Source organism: Ixodes scapularis, unplaced genomic scaffold (genome assembly GCF_016920785.2).
Source record: "Ixodes scapularis isolate PalLabHiFi unplaced genomic scaffold, ASM1692078v2 PGA_scaffold4__175_contigs__length_147842914, whole genome shotgun sequence".
In the NCBI taxonomy this organism is placed as follows: Eukaryota; Metazoa; Arthropoda; class Arachnida; order Ixodida; family Ixodidae; genus Ixodes; species Ixodes scapularis.
This window is the reverse complement of record NW_024609879.1, coordinates 110,538,324-110,557,579: the sequence shown is the minus strand read 5'-3', so window position 1 is coordinate 110,557,579 and position 19,256 is coordinate 110,538,324. Positions and strand designations below refer to the sequence as shown.

The following is a 19,256-nucleotide window of genomic DNA, read 5'->3' as shown; positions in this document are numbered from 1 at the left end:
TCTTTCCCGCGGAATAAGAGACAACGAATCGCGGCGAACAATACGAGAATCCAGCAAATGACAAAGCTCGGAATATGATTATGCTAAAAACATGCGATCTGTGCAGGGGCATTGGGCTTACATTTCACGCACTCATTGTCCTTGCGCTTGTCATGTGTGAATAGCGGATTTTGAGTTTAAAGCGAATAGTGCTTTTGACCGAATAGTTTAGAATCGAATATAGGATAATTTCCCCAAGCCTTTCACTACTGTTGCACCATGCTTAGACGGCAACCGAGCTGAACTCGTGAAAGTTCCCACGCTTCCACTTGTCCACTTCTAAGCTCGGTTATTTTTAATGTACCTCAATATCTTAAGATAGCCCACCCAAAAAATAAAAAAAAAATTTGGTGAAAATAAGAAGCTAATTTTTGGAGTGCAATAAGAAAAAAAAGTTGAAAAGTGCTAGTTTTAAATTCTGTGGCTTGCAAAATTTGTGATCGTAGGAAGGAGCGATTAACCAAATTCGACTGTCATTCCCAGTCAGCACAGGCGTCGGAACTATTCGGAAGATGGGGGCGACAGTGGTAGGGGGGAGGGAGGGAGGAAAAAGAGTGATTTGCTGCCCCCTCCCCCCGCATTGTTTCCATTAAATTTCTGAAATATCTAGAGTAGCGATTACCCACCCCCTGCCCAACCTGTACCGACGCCACTGCCAGTCAGCAATATTCACTTATCTCTTGCTGTGGGTAAGTAACACCATTTCTATCGAGGTCACCATTGGCCGGGGCCCTGCAATTACTAGAGGTGGGCTATCTTTCAATGTTTTTGAAAAAAATGGAACATAATTCCAAAACTATGGGCGGGTTACTTTTCGGGGGCGGGACATCTCGGAATATTACGGTAGCTATATTCATGAACTTCGGCATGTAAACAACAAAATTGCTGCAGCTATCCTAGTTGAAGGGTCTTATAAATCTGCTCGCTGTATGCAAATATTCTCTCCAATTTCAAATTTCACAAAAAAAGACAACAACAAAGCAAGCATGAATGATGAATGCGGGTGGTCATACTCTCACATAATCGTGGCGGGACAGCCCTGTGAAGTGCGCTTCTCGTTGAGTATTTGTGCATTGCGGGGAAGCCATAGCCGCGGTGCCCCCGAGCTCTGCGGGTCTTGCTTCCCTGCAGTGCACAGGCGCTTGGTATGAAGTGCACTCAACGGGGCTAACTCGCAACAATCAACACTTTGAAAAGTATGAATATCGCAGTTCATCCTGACGCGAATATCTGAAACCTTATTATTATAAACGACTCTGAATATTTGCACAACACCACCTTGCGCACATCGCATTTTTTGGATTTAGTCGTATTATGAAACGTTTTAGAGCAGAACATTAAATTTATAATATCACTACAAACCCTACTATGTCGGAATGCTGCTGCCATTCTCGTTAAACAATTTGAAGAAACATGCTTCTCGGCAACAGAGTTCCAAAGGGGTAAACATTCCCGTGGCATTTTTATTTTCCTTTGCAGAACTGGCATTGCTGTTTGCAGTGACTATTCCAACATTAGATTACAAAATGCACTGGCCAAACCATGAAAACTGATGCAATGCTGGTTTTGGCAAAGTGAGTCAGGCATATATACATGTTCACCTATTTCTGGTAAAAAAGAGGGTGCTAACAGTCGGTCACCGTCTTGCAAATCTGACATCAAATAACGGTGCGACTATGCATACTTGGATGATGATGATGATGACGCTCCATCTCACTCTTATCTTCACTAATGGGTGGAAACGTGGTTGCCGCCTGTTGGTCGTGATGTATTTAAACATTCGATCGTCGTGATAGTTTCCGGTTGTGCTGTTATTGTTTTTAAATTTTCTCGAAAGATAATGGCCTTCAATCGGTCAATATTGTAAAGAATATAATGTATATGCCTCAAAAAAGGAGAAAAATAACCATCTTGGATCAAGTCACATTCTTCTACATATATGCCTACGAGTCGTTCTAGTTTTAGGTAGCCTCGTCTCGTCATAATGTTCAAACAGTGACCTTGGCTGTTGCACAGAGCAAGGCAATGTCTGCTAAGCAAAGATGGAACACTGGACAAGGGGGGTACAAGACTGGCCAAACAGAATTTACAGATACAGTAGGCAGAATGTATTAGCACCGCAAAATCGAACCGAGCTGTCTCGGCTCTCATAGCACCATGAAAGTTGGAAATGATGCAACACCGTCCAATTCAAACCACTGCCGCTCTTCACGGAAACTTGAAGATTGTACATTGTGCATGATTGGTCCATTGTGCAGCCGCCACTACCTTCCGCCCTTGCACGCTGAATGTTTTCCTTCTTCGTATAATGACTCATATGCTGGTACGTTCGGGGACATGGATGGCATGTTTACGGCAACAGGAAAGCTACAAATGATGCAGCACTATACGGTTTGAACCGCTACCAATGTTAGCGCAACCCGGGGATTCACACGTTGTGTGTGACTGGTTAATTTCGCAGCAAGGACCAACATCCAACCTTGCGTGCCGAACGTTTTCCTTCTCCATATAACGACTCGGATGACGGTTTGTTTGGACGCAAATGCCACGTTTCCACCCGTTCGTTTTGAATCCATTCATTTTGAATCGGACGGCGCTTCATCGATGCCGCTTCCACGGCGCCTACTTGTGACGATCCGAGACTGTGTAGCGATCGTAGGATCGCGCCGGATCGTAGGGCTCCCAACGAGATGCTGGGAAGATGTGCTTGTTGCGCTCGTACCATGACCGCAGCAGCACCTTGCCCGCGTGCGACTCCTCTTTCTCCACCGACGCGTCGTTCGTGAGACGCACGTCCTCGCGGGCGTCATAGGCAAACAGCGGTCCGCTTTTCCCGCGAGCCTGAGGGAGAGAAAACGGCAAGCGATTAGGCGAGCAACGATTTCTGTATGCGCGTGCCAGCTTTGCCCACTTCGTTGGTGTCTCTAGTTTTTTATAGTTGGTGATGGGTTAAGAACCCGGTAGATGCTTTGGCTGCACGTGCGACAAAGTGTTATCAAGTTTACCAAGTTTTTAACCTGTCGCCGATTACGGTGCGGGCTCGTGCCGAGGAAACAGGAAGTGTGCCCGATGTTGTGCTTAAAACGTTTGTGCTATTCTGCTGACATTCTGTTAAGCCCTTTTGTTTGACATAATAATTACACGCTTTAAACTGTAGCATCCTCACTTTTAATGACAGTATAACCTTGCTATAGTAAAATCAGGTTTTCCGGGGAAAACTCTTACTGTAGTGCCAGTATCTTCACTATTTCAGCAGCTCCAATGTCTATATATGTGTTAAAAGCGTAGTACTGCAATTTTGCTTTGCTGCATTCGTATCATTGTCATGTCTGCTTTTACTGAACAAATCTTTTACCATAAGCCACGAGGAAAATTTTTAAGGGAGTACCAGCATTAACGCTTTGCTTTTTAACATAACTTTGGGAAGCAATTTTTTTTTTCTTGTCTTTCACAAGTTTTTGTAAGTTTTACATCTGGTATTTCTCGGTGTTGGGTAAGCTGTTTTTTCACCTTGGTGACGATGAAGTCGTAGAAGGTGTAGTGGTGAGGAATGATGAGATCCTCTTTGACGTACATCAGCTGGTCTGCCGTCACCGCTCGCAGTTCGTAGAACTCCTTGCGCAGCAGCTCCATGCATTTCTGATGGGGAGAATCGAACCGCGTTGGAAGAACGAAATGAAGCTGCGAGCACAGGATCACAAGCCACCGTACGGCGAAAGGCGAATTGAATCATTTGTGTTTTCACCAAAGTTGGGTGCATTCCTAAAGTCACCATAGACACAAAGCTAGGATGACTCTTTTAATACAAAATCCATGCTCCGTTCTAGTTCACATTGATCCCACGGTAAGCATCGCAACTCTTCTGCTTGGGAAATGTACTGAAAGCAAGCATGATATGGGTTCAGGCTTGTAAAAGCGCACGATACAATTTAGCAAATTCACGGCCTGAAATGGACACCGGTTTCGTGTCCTAACCGAGAGAGCGTATGTCTGCTAGTTTTGAACAACCCATTCAACTTGCACTTACATTTCGTTGCAATTGTAGCCACCAATAACTTAATAAACACACGACTTGGCGTATGTTTACGCTTCTTGCTTCGTTCTGCAAGGTTCTAATTGGCTGATGCTGCAGTCTCACAGGCTGCAGTACGATAATAAGATATGCCTGGGACTCGCCGTGCCCCACGTTTCTTAAATTATTGGCGACCGCCGACAATGAGCGACTGTCTAAACCCAAGTGCCTGGCAAACGCAGCTTGTGCAAAACGAGAAGCTGGACAAGGGGAGACGTGGACACCTTGGATAGACTAGACAAGAGGACGGCTTGTAGTTGCACGCAGTGAGGCCGTGACGTCCTCGCTGGCATGTCAAATGTAGTTGCGAACACTGCTGTAGACTGCCTCACCTGCAAGAACTGGTAGACGCTGTTTCCCTTCTTCATGCGGACCACTCTCCGGTGACCCGACCCGTCCCAGTAACTGAATGTGATCTCTATGTCTTCGTTCTTGAGGCGTTCCTGCTTTTGCACCCACTCCTGGAAAAAGACGAGCACACCCGTACACCCGCTTTAAACCCGTTGCTCATCGCAACGAAATGTCGCGGAAGGACGCGGCGGTGCGGTAAAAGCCATCATTGGCACCGTTGCCACAGGCCTGTAATTCTCAAGTTCTGAGCGGCGTGCCGGGCGAGGGAATCCGGACGTATTTATTAGCGTTTCGGCTGCGCATCGTCATGCTCGCCCACGCATCGAATGGTTGTGTCTTGCAAACGCTAGCGGAGGCCACAGTGCCTTTTTTGTGGTCGTGCCTAGGGGACGCTACGGCCCCTCCTGGCCGACAGAATCGAGCCTCTAGAACCAATATTACGAAGCTTTTTAGTTGGTAGTGATCAAGACTTTAGTGTGTTGGAAGGCAAGGGGAAATGGAATGCAATGCGCTCGCAACATATATCGAGCAACTCCGACAGCACATACCATGCGCAGTTCCTCCCTCAGTCCCTTCTCATCTTCTTCCCGGTCCCGGTCCGGCAGAAAACTCGTGTCCACATCCGGGTTCTTGCCGAGTTTGCGCTTGGCCGGCGGCTCGCCGTCCTCCTCATCTGCTTCCTCGTCCTGGTCGTCTGCTGCTTCTTCTTCCTCCTCGCTCTCGTCCTCCAGTTTGAAGGAGAGCGCGGCGATCTGGCGGTGCGAGCAAGTGCGACGTGGCAGACCAAGAGAGACAGCAACGGGAGGGCGGCGCCAACCGTAATGCCGTGCCACATTTCCAATGAGGAGAAGATGCTTCGTTCACCTTTACACTCGGGTGGCTAGGAACGGCATGCAACCGTGCGATTTGAGACACTATTGGCATGGCCCGAGACAACCGGGTAAAGACTGAACGGGAAAGAATTGTGCAGACCGCCAGTGCTGGTGAGGAGGTATAGGCCATTTATGCCAAATAAATTTTTCTCTGCTCTGCTATGTTTCTAAGAACTCGTTAACGTGCAAACAGAAGAGCTGCATTGCACGCTCTGACACTTGGCTCTACTATCATTCCAGTCAGTTTAAAAGTTGGCAGGCATTATACACACTGGCGTGTTTCGCACCACACAAAAACAAGCAGGTATTACAAACACGCGTTTTTGCAGGCTATCCCCACCCGAGTGCTATTTTTCCGAACTCCCCGATGACTCCTCGAAGAGCTGGGTGGCCGCGTGTGTTAACACATCGTAGCTTGGAGTGTGATGAGTGAAAGCTAAGGCAGGAGAAACCAGGGATCCTATTATTCCCACCCCTGTATGTTTTTATCTGGATGAGCATCGTTTTGGCGTGCGCTCGTGCTTCGCTACCGCATGATACATGTTAAAGACCCCAGAAGCTGGCTAGCAATGGTACTGCGCCGGCTAAACTTCTTATCTACACTGGAGACACCGGACGCCCACTGGAGCTGCCTAACTTCTTGCTGTCTAAACATGCGTGCGACACAATTTTTTAAAATTATTACTAGTACCCAATTGTTCCTGGGCTCCCCAATCTCGGCCCCGTTCCTCACCCCCGATCTCTCCATTGGTAGCAGTATTTGGTATGACACAAAAAAAGTGTAGAGGCTCTTGGTGCGAAAAAACCGACCTGTCTCCTCTGCCTCTCCTGCTGCTCCCGCTTCTTCTGAATCTCGCGCTGCCGCTGAAGTTCCCTTTCTTGTTGCCGCTGTGCCAGTTGCCGCTCCCGCTCCTTCACCACGTCTTCCTGTTTCGCCTGAAAGACGACATTGGAAACGGACGACGACCGGTCACAGCTCAGGACCGTGCTCCTCGAACGGTTTGAACCCCAAGGGCACGTTTTCAGATCCCGTTGTGACCTTCCGTCCATGTTTTCAATTCACAAAATTAAGGAGGGTTGCAAAGATGAGGTGCTCGACCAGTATTCCACAGAATAGAAAACCAAACTTGGATCATTTTCTTTTAAATGGGATGCATTTATAGAGTCGGCTCGTGTCTGTTGAATGTAGCTGCGATTGTGATGTCATGCTGGTGATGTCATGTGAAGATTATGATACAGTTACAGTTTTCATGCGATTCCATCAGCACTACAATTGTCGCGTGACACCGTGATGCACACATGACACTGTGATCTCGTGGTGTCACATGACCCTAGAGTCACGGCACACTTCAATGTTATATGACATGGCATCACCAGACGTCGGATCTACAAATACTATGCATTTAGGGCGTCTATGGGATATACCAAAGACACGGGCAGTTGTTTTTCTATCTGCGGGAAAGGATTAAAGTATCCTCGGAGCGGCCACCCACCTTCATCTCCGTCAAGGTGACGAGGCCAATGGTGCTAGACTTGAGTTGCTGCTCGACGGCGTCATAGTGGGTGGCAAACTTGTTCTCCATGGTGGACAGCTTGAGCTCATCCTCGATGCGCTTCTTTCGCAGCTCCAACTCCTCAAGCGCCTTCTCGCGCTTCTTCTTGAGGTGCATGGCCCTGCCGGCCTCGCTGGCCGCCCCTTTGTACATCGCCATCTTGGGCCTTAGTCTGTTCTTCTCAAGATGTCACACGACGGATGTCGGTCACGCCTGAAAAGGAGAGCCGAATGATGTGGCGCTCCCATTACGGTGCCTGGAGATGCGCCTCTGACTGGTGTGTTTAGCGTCTTATCCTGTCTAACGACGTCATCAAGCGAAAATCGAGGGACCACTTTTGAAGGTGCCGTAAACACACCAGTCAGAGATGTGCTTCGGCACCGTAGTAGAAGTGCGTGAGCATGCACTGTGCAGACTGTTTTTTGAGTGGCTACAACTTGAATCTGAGCAATGTGCATGCAGTAATGTGTATGTTTGCCACTTGGGACTAAGCTAACAAAAAACGCTGATGCAGCAATAGTTTTGTGAACATATACGTAAACACCTCTGGTGCTCCCGATAGCATGCATGGTCCTGCTGGAGTCTTCGGGATTGTCCACGAACATCACGTCGTGTGCATTTGACAGAGTACTTGCTATGCCAACCGAGAGAGGGGGCCAATGTGGAAAGCAAGTCGTCTGCTTCTCACGCAGGAGTAGCGGTGACTTCGGAAAGACGCCGAGTTCTGATTAAAATGATATTCGGTATAGACCTCAAGGCAGCCTGCTCTGAGGTCTAGCCACTATATTTCAATCGGAGCCAATCGCAGCTCGGCGTCCTGAAGTCATCACGACCTCATGAAAAAAGCAGAACTTGCGCTCCGCATAGTATGCCATGTTTGAGACTAAAGGCTTGGACAGGACAAATATGTGACCACTTGATTCAAAAGGTCTACAACGAGCAAATTTGTCTGCTCTCTGTATAGAGGTACAGTGACATCATGGTGCCAAGCTCTGATGGGAGGGTACAGGGGACTGTACCCACTGTATCCTTCAGTTGGAGGAGCCAGTTGGTCAGGGTGCCGTGTCCAGTGTCGTCTGCTAGCTGCCATGCCTTTCCTACAAATTGCAAAAATCCACCGTTTTTGTTTTTTTTTACTAACGAGGATTTGGCTTTTGAGAAAGGGGACTTGAAATGGTTAAATGACATTGTTCCTGTTAACTATAGCAACTACCAGACGCGCCACAACGGGTGAAGATCGAACCCAAAGCCGTGATGTTTGCTAAAGCCACCGAAAAAAAGCGTCTACCACACGGGATTACTCCCTTTCAGCTTTTTATACCCCCGCTCATGCGCGAACTGACGCGTTTTAGTCGACTTGCTGGTCGTATATCCACAAGCCTCATCATCAAAAACATCGGGCGACTTGCAGCCCGGTGGCCCGGTCGCTCGGTCGTCTGCGTCCGTCGTTGAAATTTCCAAGAATGATGTTCCCATTTTTCACAGGAACGGAACAACTTCTTGGTAATTCACAAGGTAAGGCGCACCATTGAAATACGCCTTCGACAAAAGTTTGAGCTTACTATGCGCAGGTGCCAAATTTTCAGACAAAAATGAGTTGAACAACTGGTTGATGACCTAACAGTTTTGGTTACTACTTTCTAGGCAGCGATGTTGATGAATTATCTCGCTATTCTAAGCACCTGACTGGAGGTTGTAAAGAAAACAATCACCATCTTAAAAATCGACACGGAACAACCCAGAAATTTCTAAGGTACGAGAGAAGTTACCAGGCAAGTCGCGCGTTCGTCGTGATCCCTGGCACAGTCCCGTCGTTCGGTGTCAAAGGGAACTTGGAGTACCCCAAATGCAGGTGACAACTAACACAAATACAAGTGAATCCACAGAACACGAATGAAGAAAGCTGAAAAACTTGCAGTAGAGAATTCAGATAGCTCCTCCGGCCACTGTGCAACTTCGGCACGCTTCGGCCAGCTTCGGCTGCGCTGCGCGGCTGCAAACCCGGCCTACCGCTTCATCATCTGAGCGCCAGCTACGCACCAAATACAAGTATCTTTAAAAGAAAAGTTTTAATTAAGTGTTTAATAACTTTTTATAGTTAGAAATGGTCAGTTATTTTTCATTATTCGTACCAGCTTCGATTGCCTACGTGAGTTGTCTACTTTCACGCCTTTCACCCAACGAATATCAAAAAGAGTACAGCTAACGCCAAAGTTTTAGTGGCGGTGTTTTTATAAACTAAACACTAGCTAGATCTTTCTTTTTAGTGCCGAAAAGTCGAGGGTGTGTATATCGAAGTGGCCGCAGCAGCCGAAACGGCTGAAATCGTGAGCTCTCTGCGTATTCATCATCGTTCGCGTCACTGCGGCCTCTTCCTTGTGTCGGTCGCCACGGTTCACGTCGTCAAAGGATCAAAAGTTACGCTCTCAAGTGACAAGCGAGAGCACGGAACACAGAAATCAGGTATTTCGGCCGTGGTTTTCCCGCACAAATTTATTGCCCATCCCGAGTGTGGCTGGTAGAACCTTGCAGCATCCTGTTTGATCGGAATTAAAAGAGACAGTTTTTAAACACGTAACTTCTGCCAGCACGTTATCGAGTACGTAGCCTACGTGTACTACGTTGCGTGCTTTGTGGAATTCGTGCCTTGTCTGGTGTCGTCCGTAATGGAATGCGCGTGTGGTTCGTTGGACCGTTTTCTGCGATTCTTTTGACATACATACGACATACATACTTTGACAGTAGGTTGCTGCTCGCAAATCGTGTAGTCTGTGTGAATGTTACGTGACTATCTGATGCACGGCGGAGCATTCGCTGCACGATTCCGTTTTCATTTTGCCGGCGAAAAGAAAAGGACCCAGGCACGCTTATGAAAATACGCCCATATGAGAAAATAGAAATGGAAAAATTTAAACAGCAGGAGTTTTCTTTTTATCTCTTTTTTTTTTTTTACTACGTGGTCTTTTTCAAATGCGTTAAATATAGCCGCAGTACGAAGAAAAAAATGCTGCATCCTGTTGCCGGTTAGGAAAAACGGGACAACTTTCATGAAGTCCTGCATCCTTTTCCACTTAAGCAGAGGGAAAGCTGGAGAGGAGGCGAGGGGAGAGGAGGAAACGATCAATCATCTCGAGCTGAGCTTTTCTTAACCAGCAACAGATTATGATGTTCATATTTGTAAATAGAGAGCTATCCCCTCCCCCTTCCCCTTTTCTTTGGTTTCCGAACTGTGTGTTTAAAATATTTTCAGTGGCTAAAAGGAAAAATAAATACGCAGGGCAACCAGGAGTTGCAGTTACAACGAGCAAGGCAACTTCATGGCAACCACGTAACAAAGGATGAGCACCATGAAGTGTGTTTGCCAGGTGAGCAAATATATGTACTCGTAGTGCATTCGCTAGTTGCTCGCCGATTCAATCCTGAACCGAAATTTGGATTGCACAAAATAAGGTAGCAGGGGTGTTTAACGGGACACCGCAAACCCCGAAACACCACTCGTAAAGCAATATTCGAATGGAGGCCGTATTTCTGTAAAATAAGGATGTGATTGAGTGAGAATCGTGACGTTGCGTTTCTTGCGGAATTGTTGAGGAGGAGGGGAAATAACCTTGCTTCCTTCGCTTTTCGCATCCTTGCGGAGTCAAAGCGAGAAGAGGAGAAAACGAGAATCTTGACGTCACGGGCTTTTTTGGCCTCGTTCAAGCGTGCTCTTCTTTCACAAAAATACGATCATCCGTTTGAGATATGGCTTTATGAATGATGTTTTCGTTTTTGTTGTGCCCCGCCCAGAGCTTCTGCTTTGTTTCTTGAAATCAAAATTTCGGTTCAGCATCCCAACTCTGCCTATTTTTCGAGCTACCTAATGCAAAGGCATCATCTGAATTCAGATGGCTTCCTGATTCCGAAACGCTGTCTCGTTCCTCCAGATTCACTCTAGTTACTTAAAAAGATTATACTTCGTTCGTTTCCAAAACCAGTACATGTCCTCTCCAGGTTTTCCCCAGTTTTCCTCGACATCCAAACGTGACGTCACCAGCGGGCAGCGAGGTACGCGGCCGGCAATCGCGTACGCTTGCGCCCGCCTGTCTTGCATCAAGCAGCGACAAAACGGGCATTCGTGCTATCTAAAGTTGATGATAATCTCTAGTTGCACATAGTATGACCTTGGCCCATGTGCTAAACTATGAGAAAGTAAAAACAAAAAACAAAAAAGAAGCAATTGGGATTTTGATAAAACTGTTTTTGCAACTCGGTTAGCTCAAGCCACGGCTTGCTGGTTTCTTGAAATCGCTAGTAAATCCATTCTCTTTTTATCAGAAGCTGGCTGGCGAAGAAAGGTAGAAGAGTCACGCAATACATTTTTTGACAAATTACCAAAGCCCCACGAAAAATGCTCGGAATGTGGGTACAAGTGCCCCACACACTCGTATTACCTGAAAGAATGTGCCATTTGTTTTAGATTTTTTGTAGAAAACTTGCTGGTGCAGGTGCCAGCACGTGTAACTACTCTTGTGGCATGCATATTCTCCTTGGTACCTAAGTAATTTAGCAAAAGATCTATAGACCATTTCCGAAAAGTGCTTCTGGTCTGTGCCATTTTTAGCGTTCGTGCGTGTGGCGCATACTTTGCTCGCCTCTCAAAGTGGCGAACATGTGCGTGCTGCGCTGTGACCTAATGCATGTATACCGTGATTCTCTTAAACAATGAAATGTATAGAATGGAATGAACCACGTTCATGTAGACCAGAGGGAAGGTTACTGGTCATGAAGATTGTGTTTAAATGACAATTCAAAGAATTCCGCAACCACCAAGCCAAACATCAAGGTGCAGTGGAATGCATATAAAATACAGAAATACACTGTTCATCTTCAAGTAAAGGATATTTGCTTGAAGATAAAATAGTGTGTAAGGTACAGAAATGCATCATAAAACTTTTAATGCAGAATAAGTTAACAAAAGTTACTCAAACACAAATGTGAACCCGTATTCTCTATTTTCTTTTTTTTTTTTTACTTTCGGTGTAGAATGCAACACGTTCAAACATTCATCCACGAGTGCTAGGGTGACCATATTCTTCAAGGTAGAAAACGGGACGTCCCAGCGAGGTAAGGGGGGGGGGGGGGGGGGGTAGAGGTAGGGGTAGGGATAGGAGGGGATTGTACTAAAGGTTGAGATTGGGAGAAAATATTTAATGAAATAACTGCTGTTATTTCAAAACGTCACCTAGTTGCACTAAATTTTACTCTCTGGGTAAATATCCCTCGCCTGCGTTCACGCCGCTTCTCGACGACTGTATGCAGCTGCTCATTACAAAACTATTAACCCACTTGGCACCACCGTACACGCCGCTTGCGGCATCCAGCCGGCAACCCAAGCTAACCCAAGCAGCCGGAAAGGGAGTCGTATACCATTCAGTTCAGCAAAATTTCGTCAACATTATTGTTTTTTTCTCTTTTTTTTCAGTGTTAATTGTAAAAAGGAAATGCAAATGCTTGACAGAAAAAAAATGTCGGAGAAAAAAAAAAAAGTAAGCACGCTCTGTGAATCGAACCTGGGTCCGCTACGTATGAAGCAGCCACCTTTCCACTAAGCTATGCAATTTTTTTTTTCTTTATTGCAAACTGAAGTTCTATGTAACCATTCGTTTTATACGAGACCTACTAAGTTTCGCGTTGGGCATATTGTCATTACCGGTTATTAAATTAAGTTTTGGCTAGCACAGTTTGCATCATCTGTAAATTTGCATGCCTCCCTTCAATGATATTCATATTTTTATGGTTTTAAGAAACTTTTTCAGTCCTATATAAAATTTCTCCTCAAAAGAATACATTAAAGACGTTTTCATCACTTCTTTTGCGAGAATATTGCATGCCAATATTCTCGCCCGAGCTAGATTTGATTAGAACAAGTATAGTGTTTATAAAAATAAAAAAAAAATCACTGAAGCAATTGTGAATAACAAATGTGATTGTGTAAAATGTAGACTATATTTAATGCTAGGTTGTGTGCTATTTTTCTCTATATTATTAGTGCTCCTCTTTGAACAGATGTCGTAGTGGTCACAGCCGGCTTGAGTTTGCGCTTTCCTCTCTTGAAGCTGTTCCAGCTGCAGAAGGATACTCAAATCGCAGCACACGGCTATAAAGTATTCCGAGCATAAGTGAGAATCTTTCACGTGACACTAGTTCTCTCGGCACATAGCTCGCGCAAAAACACCTTGACGTGGCTGGTCTGCATTGCTGCCGTAAAACACTTTTTTTTTTTCTCCCTCGAAAACAAGGGTAAAAAAACCTTTTCCCGGCACTGCTTCTACAATCTACTGCGGAGCACAGATTGCTATCCATTGCAAAAGAACTTCCTACCTTGAAGCTGTGAAAAAATAATCCCGATTGCTGGCGCTCGGAAAGCCACTTCGCGGCTTTTCGAGTCGTTCGTCCGCCTGCACATCCGTGACGTATGCGGGTGGGGAAAAGTAGGGATTTTTCTTTGTTGCCAGTAGAAAATTGCCTCCTGGAACCCACACGGACAACATAACTTAAAAATGCACAAACTTCAAGGACAATTTTTTATTTTTATGAAATATTTTGGTTATCAGTTTAGAAAGGGTTATTGATGCGGTCTGCCAATTTCCAGCCGAATCAAAGACTACCAAAAGATTGGCAGGGTTCCCTTTTAAGGTGAAATAAATGAAAAATAAAATATGGTGCATGGTTTCGTAGCTGCACGTCTCAACAAAGCGAACAATTTCTTGAGGGATATTTTAGAGCAGAAAAGCGAAGGCTGAATGGCCAAGCATTGTCTGCTGTCAATTTAGCGTACGAAGGGCACTGCATTCCTGTAACGAGGATGGCAGACGGTGTTTTTTTTAGCGTCCCGTAGTATCCACGGCAGAAGAATGCTTGCACCATCTTTTAGCTCTGTCTTTTCCCAGAAATTGCATTGTATTTCAATTACACCTTTAAGTGGGCACTGCTCAAGTTGCAGGAAATTATGACTGTCAAATTGGTATAGGTTATGGCACTAATAAGAACCTTCAGACACCCTTTAAAAATTTATAAATTTTTTCACTACAAGGCATTGGAATGTGCTGTTGAGACACCATCCTATCACATTTTTGCTGCGGAGTTGCATATTTGCTGAATAACGAAATGAAAGTCGAACCAAAACAAGTGAACGATCATGGAGGAATGTTATGTCCTTGACTTTGGAAGTCACTTGGGTTGTTTTGGTCTCAGAGACTACGCTTCCAAATTTCTTTTAGATTAATGTGTTTTCGGATTTCAAGTTTCAAATATGTTGTCTTGACTGTTTGGTCTTTATGGGCTGTTTCTGTGAAAACTTGGAAATGCCTGAGTACGCTCTCGGATGCCCTTTTTTACAAAGTACTCTAGCTACACTGTGATTGTCGTTGATTTGTCTCCAAATTGGTTTAACACATTAATAGACATCTATAAACTATACCTAATAATCCGAATCACAAGCAAAAACTTCAGTTTTTTGCGAAATTATTAAATTGGGTTTTTACCTTTTTTTTTTTAACAGACATATTACGCCTTCTGCGCTTAAGATTTGAACAAACTGTGGCGCCCTCATTTTGGGTAGTACAAACTCGCATGACTCGGCCTCACACTCCCGTGGCGCCTTTGCCAAGCTTTTTTTCTTTCTGTGCAGAGCTGAAGAATGGAAAAACACCTTTCGACTCCTGAAATCGGCTAGATTCAAAGCTGTAAGACAATGGAAGGTGCCAGATTCATGTCACCACCTCTAGCGTATGCGTCCCTTATCTCTGGATGGTGACGTCAGAATATCTGGCTTCCCGACGCTTTCTTTTCTTTTTTAAGGCAAAAGCCTTACCTGTCACATACGCGAAAAGCGGCGTCATTGTGCTCAAAACATGGCCATAAAAATACTTCATCAAGCACTTTCCTCTCAATCATATGCTCAAGGATGATGCCATCCTTGGCGTCGTCCTTGAGGTTGTTCTAGACGTCATCCTAGACGCCGTCCTAGACACCATACTTGGTGGTGATCTCTAGGACTTTGTCCTAAACTTTATTTTGTGTTGAAACATACTCAAAATCATTTTTTCTGCTTGCCTATGATGCTTTTGCCTTCCTACATGTAAGCAGTCCGAAGGGTCCTCCTATAATTTTTATTTTTTTCCTTTTTACTTTGGAACTCTTGGCTCACGGTCTTCACGTCCTAGCTGTGACCTGTGCTTCGACGGCGTTCAAATTTTTTTGTTTCTTTGTATTTTCTTCATGATCGCATTCTACACCAGAACAGGCATGCTTCTATATATGTGACGGTTTGAGGTGCTCAAGTTTGTACTACCCAAAACGAGTCCCAGCCAGTCCCTTTTCGAAGCGCCCTCTGGGCAACGCAGGAGGCCTATATGGGGGAAGTGCAGATCGTTCCTGATAGGTTACATGGAGTTTGATAGTGTGAAATGAATACAAAAAAAACTCGCCCCATCCGAAAAGAAAAAAAAAAGTGACATTGTTTTTTTTTTTACTGCTTGCTCGACCTGCATGTTTCACAACATGCAGCGTTAGCCCACTGAAAAGCGCAGTGGAATTTGATATTGGTTTTTGTAAGACATTTATCTGCCATTTTTGCAATAGCTATTTCGAAATTGGAGATAATAAATAGCATGCCAGTAAGAGCAATGCCTGGGTATTCCGAAAATATGCTTAGTTTGGGTAGCTCAAAAAACGCCCAAGGTAACCATTTGACGGTTGACGCCATACATGTATGGCTGCGATTACACATTTAAAAGTTCCCGTTTAAACACTCAAGCACACACACCACAGGAGGTATTGCTTATTTGTGATGTCTTTGGCAAACTATAAACGTTATATTCGCACGGTGCTTTACTTTGATGGGGCCATTTGTAGCTTTGTAATTAAACGCTCTGCAAATGTGATGTGCGCAGATGGTCGCTTCGCATGTTGACCGCTCTTGCGGCCGACATGACAATTGGAGCGTTGGCTCTTCCGATTTAGACTTAGTGCTTCTCAGAATTGAATTCAGGGGATGAAAGCTTACCACCAGCTAGAAAAGCTCTGTAAAGTACCTTTAGTTCAGAACCTGAGACCGCCGGAAAGTCGCGGAAGCGGGTGCGCCAAAGCAAAATTGAATGGAAGAAAGGTGACGTTTCCCCATCACTATTTCCATTCGATGCTTCTAAACTTAGACAGCTTGCAAGCACTGTACATGCTCCTGCTGGATAATTAAAAAAAAAATACTGTGCATTGACCCTTCGTTTATACTATATTCCTTTGGAAACAAAACTTTAACCACTAAAACATATTAAAAAAAAACTCGAATGTCAAAAGGGGGAAGGATTGCAGTCTAATGGCTTATTGTCCCTTCAAACTAGGAGTGTGGGTGCGTGTGTGAGAGCTGCGTCAGTGGAGGCAACAGCCTCCACTTGCATCAGGAAATCGAGGCCCTGAAGCGGCAACTGCTGGAGCGAGACTGCCACATTGTACGCATGGAGACACAGGTCAGTGCACCTCATAGTTTGTCAGCTGTTGCATGACTGGTTGGGTGGCGGTGGCTGAGACATTTTGCAATGGGTGGACAATTGTGCCACCTGGCCCACGAATGAAACATCATTAATATAGATTACATACAACAGTGGAACACTGGGGCCAAGAAAGGATGTGAAAAGAGCATGAGAATTTTATAGAGAGGCAATGGTATGTGTAATTTTCGTCTTTTCTAATGTTTTTCCCTGTTTTCTGCATGCTGTTGCATTGTTGCTTACCTGTTTGTTCTTATTCATTGATTTGCACGACTGTTTGCTTACAATGTTCCCGTCTAAGCGAATCTCTGCACTTCATTGGTTTTGGAATCTACAAGTAATTTGGAAGGTATCTAAAATGCAGTTACAAATTAGTTTGATGAGTACTGAAATGAACTCTATGATTCCAAGTGTAGCCTATAAATGCAATTAGCTATGATAATTTAATTACTTGCAATTGGTTATTTTGTAGCTGTGGTTGCGACTTTTGCTCCAGTCAGGCTTGGCTATGTTGAAATGTTTAACGACTGCCTCTCTGTCTGCGCATTGTCACACACTGTTCACGTTTGGGACGTTTTTGTTGCAGGTACTGGAAGGTCCTCCCCAGGGACGTCCCCCAGAGGTCCAGGGGACGTCGTGCCGACAGGAGACCTGCCAGGACAAGTGGCGCCGCCTCCAGGACGGTTATCGCAAGCTTCAGAAGGTGAACCGTGCCTTCCCCTTTGAGGCAGGCGCTGCCATAAGAGCCTTAATGTAACTATATAAACTGTGGCATGTAAACGAGAGATTTGTTGCAGCTATCCTAATCGAGGGGTTTTATAAATCTGCTTGCTATATACAAATATTCTTTCTTCCAATTCAAATTTGACAAAAAGAAAACAAGTATGAATAATAAATGCGGGCTGTTAAGACATCGCTGCCTAACATACTTTTGCACAATCGCAGTGGGTTTTAGCCCCTTTGAGTGCGCTTCTCGCCGAGCACCTGTGCACTGCAGGAAAGCAATACCTGCTGAGCTCTTGGGCTTTGCGGGTATTGCTTCCCCGCAGTGCACAGGTGCTTGGTGAGAAGCACCCTCAACGGGACAAAACCTGTCGCAATCGTCACTTGAAAAAGTATGAGTATTACAGTTACTTTGAAGCGAATATCGATTAACGTATTTATAAAAACTGCCATTTGTAAATTAGAATATTTGCACAATATTACTCTTAACTAGCAGTGGTAGAACTGGTGCGCCCTTTGTGCCAAACTGTGCCAGAACGAAAACCCTGCGACATGCTTCACCAAAGGTTGTATTTGTGCACAATTTGCGCCATGTCTGCGCCAAAGGGAGCTGTTTTCATAAAGGAAACTGAAAGTGTCTGGCACTTGGCATTCTTGCGATGCCACTGAAAATTTAGAAAGTACAGTTGTTTTTTCGGATGTCTAAGTACTATGTGCAAAGAGTAGGGCTTGCGAATATTTGAATTACCAAATACTAGTTTCAAATTATATGCTATTTGGTATTCACTCCAAAATTAACTGCAATATTCATACCTTTCTAAGTGTTGATAGCAGCGGGTTAGTCCCCTTGAGTGCGCTTCTCCTCAAGCACCGATGCACTGCGGAGAAGTTATACCCGCGGAGCTGACACTGTGGTCTCGCAACTCGTTTCGCCGCAGTGCAGCTGTGCACTTAGGCGAAAAACACACATCCAAAGTGGTATATAATGCATACTCATGCCTATAGTGTAATAAAAAAAAACATTATTGGTGATATTTATATTGCAGCAAAATCTTCCTAATTTAACGGTGCCTTTTATGCAAGGGTGTATGTTAGGCAGTAATATTACTTGTGCTTGTTCGATTTTAATTCAGAATTGAAGAAAATATTTCATATAGGAAGAAGATTTATAAATTCGCTCAATTAGGTATGGCAGGTTTAATTTGATGTCAAATCTGTCATTTACTTGCCATCTTAATGTAGGCATTGGGCTGTCTGAAGCCACAGTTCATAACTATAGCTAGATTAAATTTAACAGAGCTCATTAGTGGGCAATTAGAAGCCTAAGAACAACCTTTGCGAGTTTAGCTGAATTTTTGATTAAAGGCCCGTTCACACTCTTGCGACCGAGTACGACTGAGAGAGACGAGATCTTTTAAAACTTCTTAAATGTTTTTAGAATGAGGGAACAGACTGGCATTGTGGCACCATCTATGCGTTGACCCTGGAACTACATTTCACAAGAGCGAAGGTTTTGCGGGATTTCCAAGGTCAAATGTGCGTAATACCCATAGAAAGGCTTGTTTATAACATTGACAAAAGTTTTTCGAGCCAAGAAAGAAAGGATAATGCGCGAGAAATAAAAAAAAAATATGCTGGACCGCCGAGTTTACACTGCTTCCCAATAGATGGCGCCAGTGTGTTTTCTGGTTTAAGAAGTTTTAAGGAACCCAGGTTTAAGAGGTTGCGAGAGTGTGAACGGGCCTTAAGAAAGGACACTACCTAAAAAAAGTTTCTTAAAAAAAGTTGATTTTGAAGAATGCCGTGTTGTCACAAATGACAAATGATGAGGTCGAAAATAACTGGAAACTAAACGTTCTACAAAAGAGTTAGACAAAGAAGGCAGACAGGACAAATATGTTTGTCCTGTCCGTCCTTTTTGTCTAACTCTTGTATTTTTGAATCTATTATCAACCTATATGGGATCCCGGTACTGACTTACTTACAACAGCAGTCGAAGCTATTCAAAATAGATCTGTTCGCTTCATTCTTACTAACTATCACCGTAGTGCAAGCGTAACATCCATGAAAACGTTTTTAAACCTACCTAACCTTTCTTCACGTCGTGAGTTATCCC

At 44.6% G+C, this 19,256-nt stretch overlaps 2 protein-coding genes across 5 annotated transcripts in view; one reads left to right on the top strand and one right to left on the bottom strand.

The window, feature by feature from the left end:
• Window positions 1–1,471: 1,471 nt before the first annotated feature.
• On the bottom strand, window positions 1,472–8,878 carry LOC120838745 (protein FAM50 homolog). 2 transcript variants are annotated; one of them, XM_040208787.2, is made up of 7 exons: window positions 8,657–8,878; window positions 6,828–7,100; window positions 6,145–6,270; window positions 5,011–5,214; window positions 4,444–4,572; window positions 3,550–3,678; window positions 1,472–2,880 (listed from the first exon to the last, which is right to left on the bottom strand). In XM_040208787.2, exons 2-7 carry the CDS (start codon window positions 7,044–7,046, stop codon window positions 2,662–2,664), a joined length of 1,026 nt encoding a protein of 341 aa, XP_040064721.1. In that variant the 5' UTR covers window positions 7,047–7,100; window positions 8,657–8,878; the 3' UTR covers window positions 1,472–2,661. The 2 variants fall into 2 exon arrangements, with proteins under 2 accessions (XP_040064721.1, XP_040064722.1); XM_040208788.1 differs by having other exon boundaries at window positions 8,804–8,861.
• LOC120838746 (tight junction-associated protein 1) overlaps window positions 8,308–19,256 on the top strand; it is a 25,211-nt gene continuing 14,262 nt past the window's right edge. Inside the window, exons 1-4 of one of the 3 annotated variants that reach the window (XM_040208791.2) lie at window positions 8,308–8,402; window positions 10,165–10,252; window positions 16,271–16,396; window positions 17,004–17,120. In XM_040208791.2, the coding sequence (XP_040064725.1) occupies window positions 10,226–10,252; window positions 16,271–16,396; window positions 17,004–17,120 (270 nt within the window). In that variant the 5' untranslated portion in view covers window positions 8,308–8,402; window positions 10,165–10,225. Of the gene's footprint in view, window positions 8,403–9,108; window positions 9,351–10,137; window positions 10,253–16,270; window positions 16,397–17,003; window positions 17,121–19,256 lie in introns of those variants that run through there. The other 2 variants (XM_040208789.2, XM_040208790.2) reach the window with 2 other exon arrangements.

Bases quoted from the DNA above. Each gene is read 5' to 3' on its own strand.
- LOC120838745 (XM_040208787.2), bottom strand. From the start codon at position 7,046: ATGGCGATGTACAAAGGGGCGGCCAGCGAGGCCGGCAGGGCCATGCAC. The intron at 6,271-6,827 runs GTGGGTGGCCGC...GTCGTCTTTCAG, and splicing joins TCACCTTGACGGAGATGAAG to GCGAAACAGGAAGACGTGGT. The intron at 4,573-5,010 runs GTATGTGCTGTC...GTCTTTTTCCAG, and splicing joins TGAGGGAGGAACTGCGCATG to GAGTGGGTGCAAAAGCAGGA.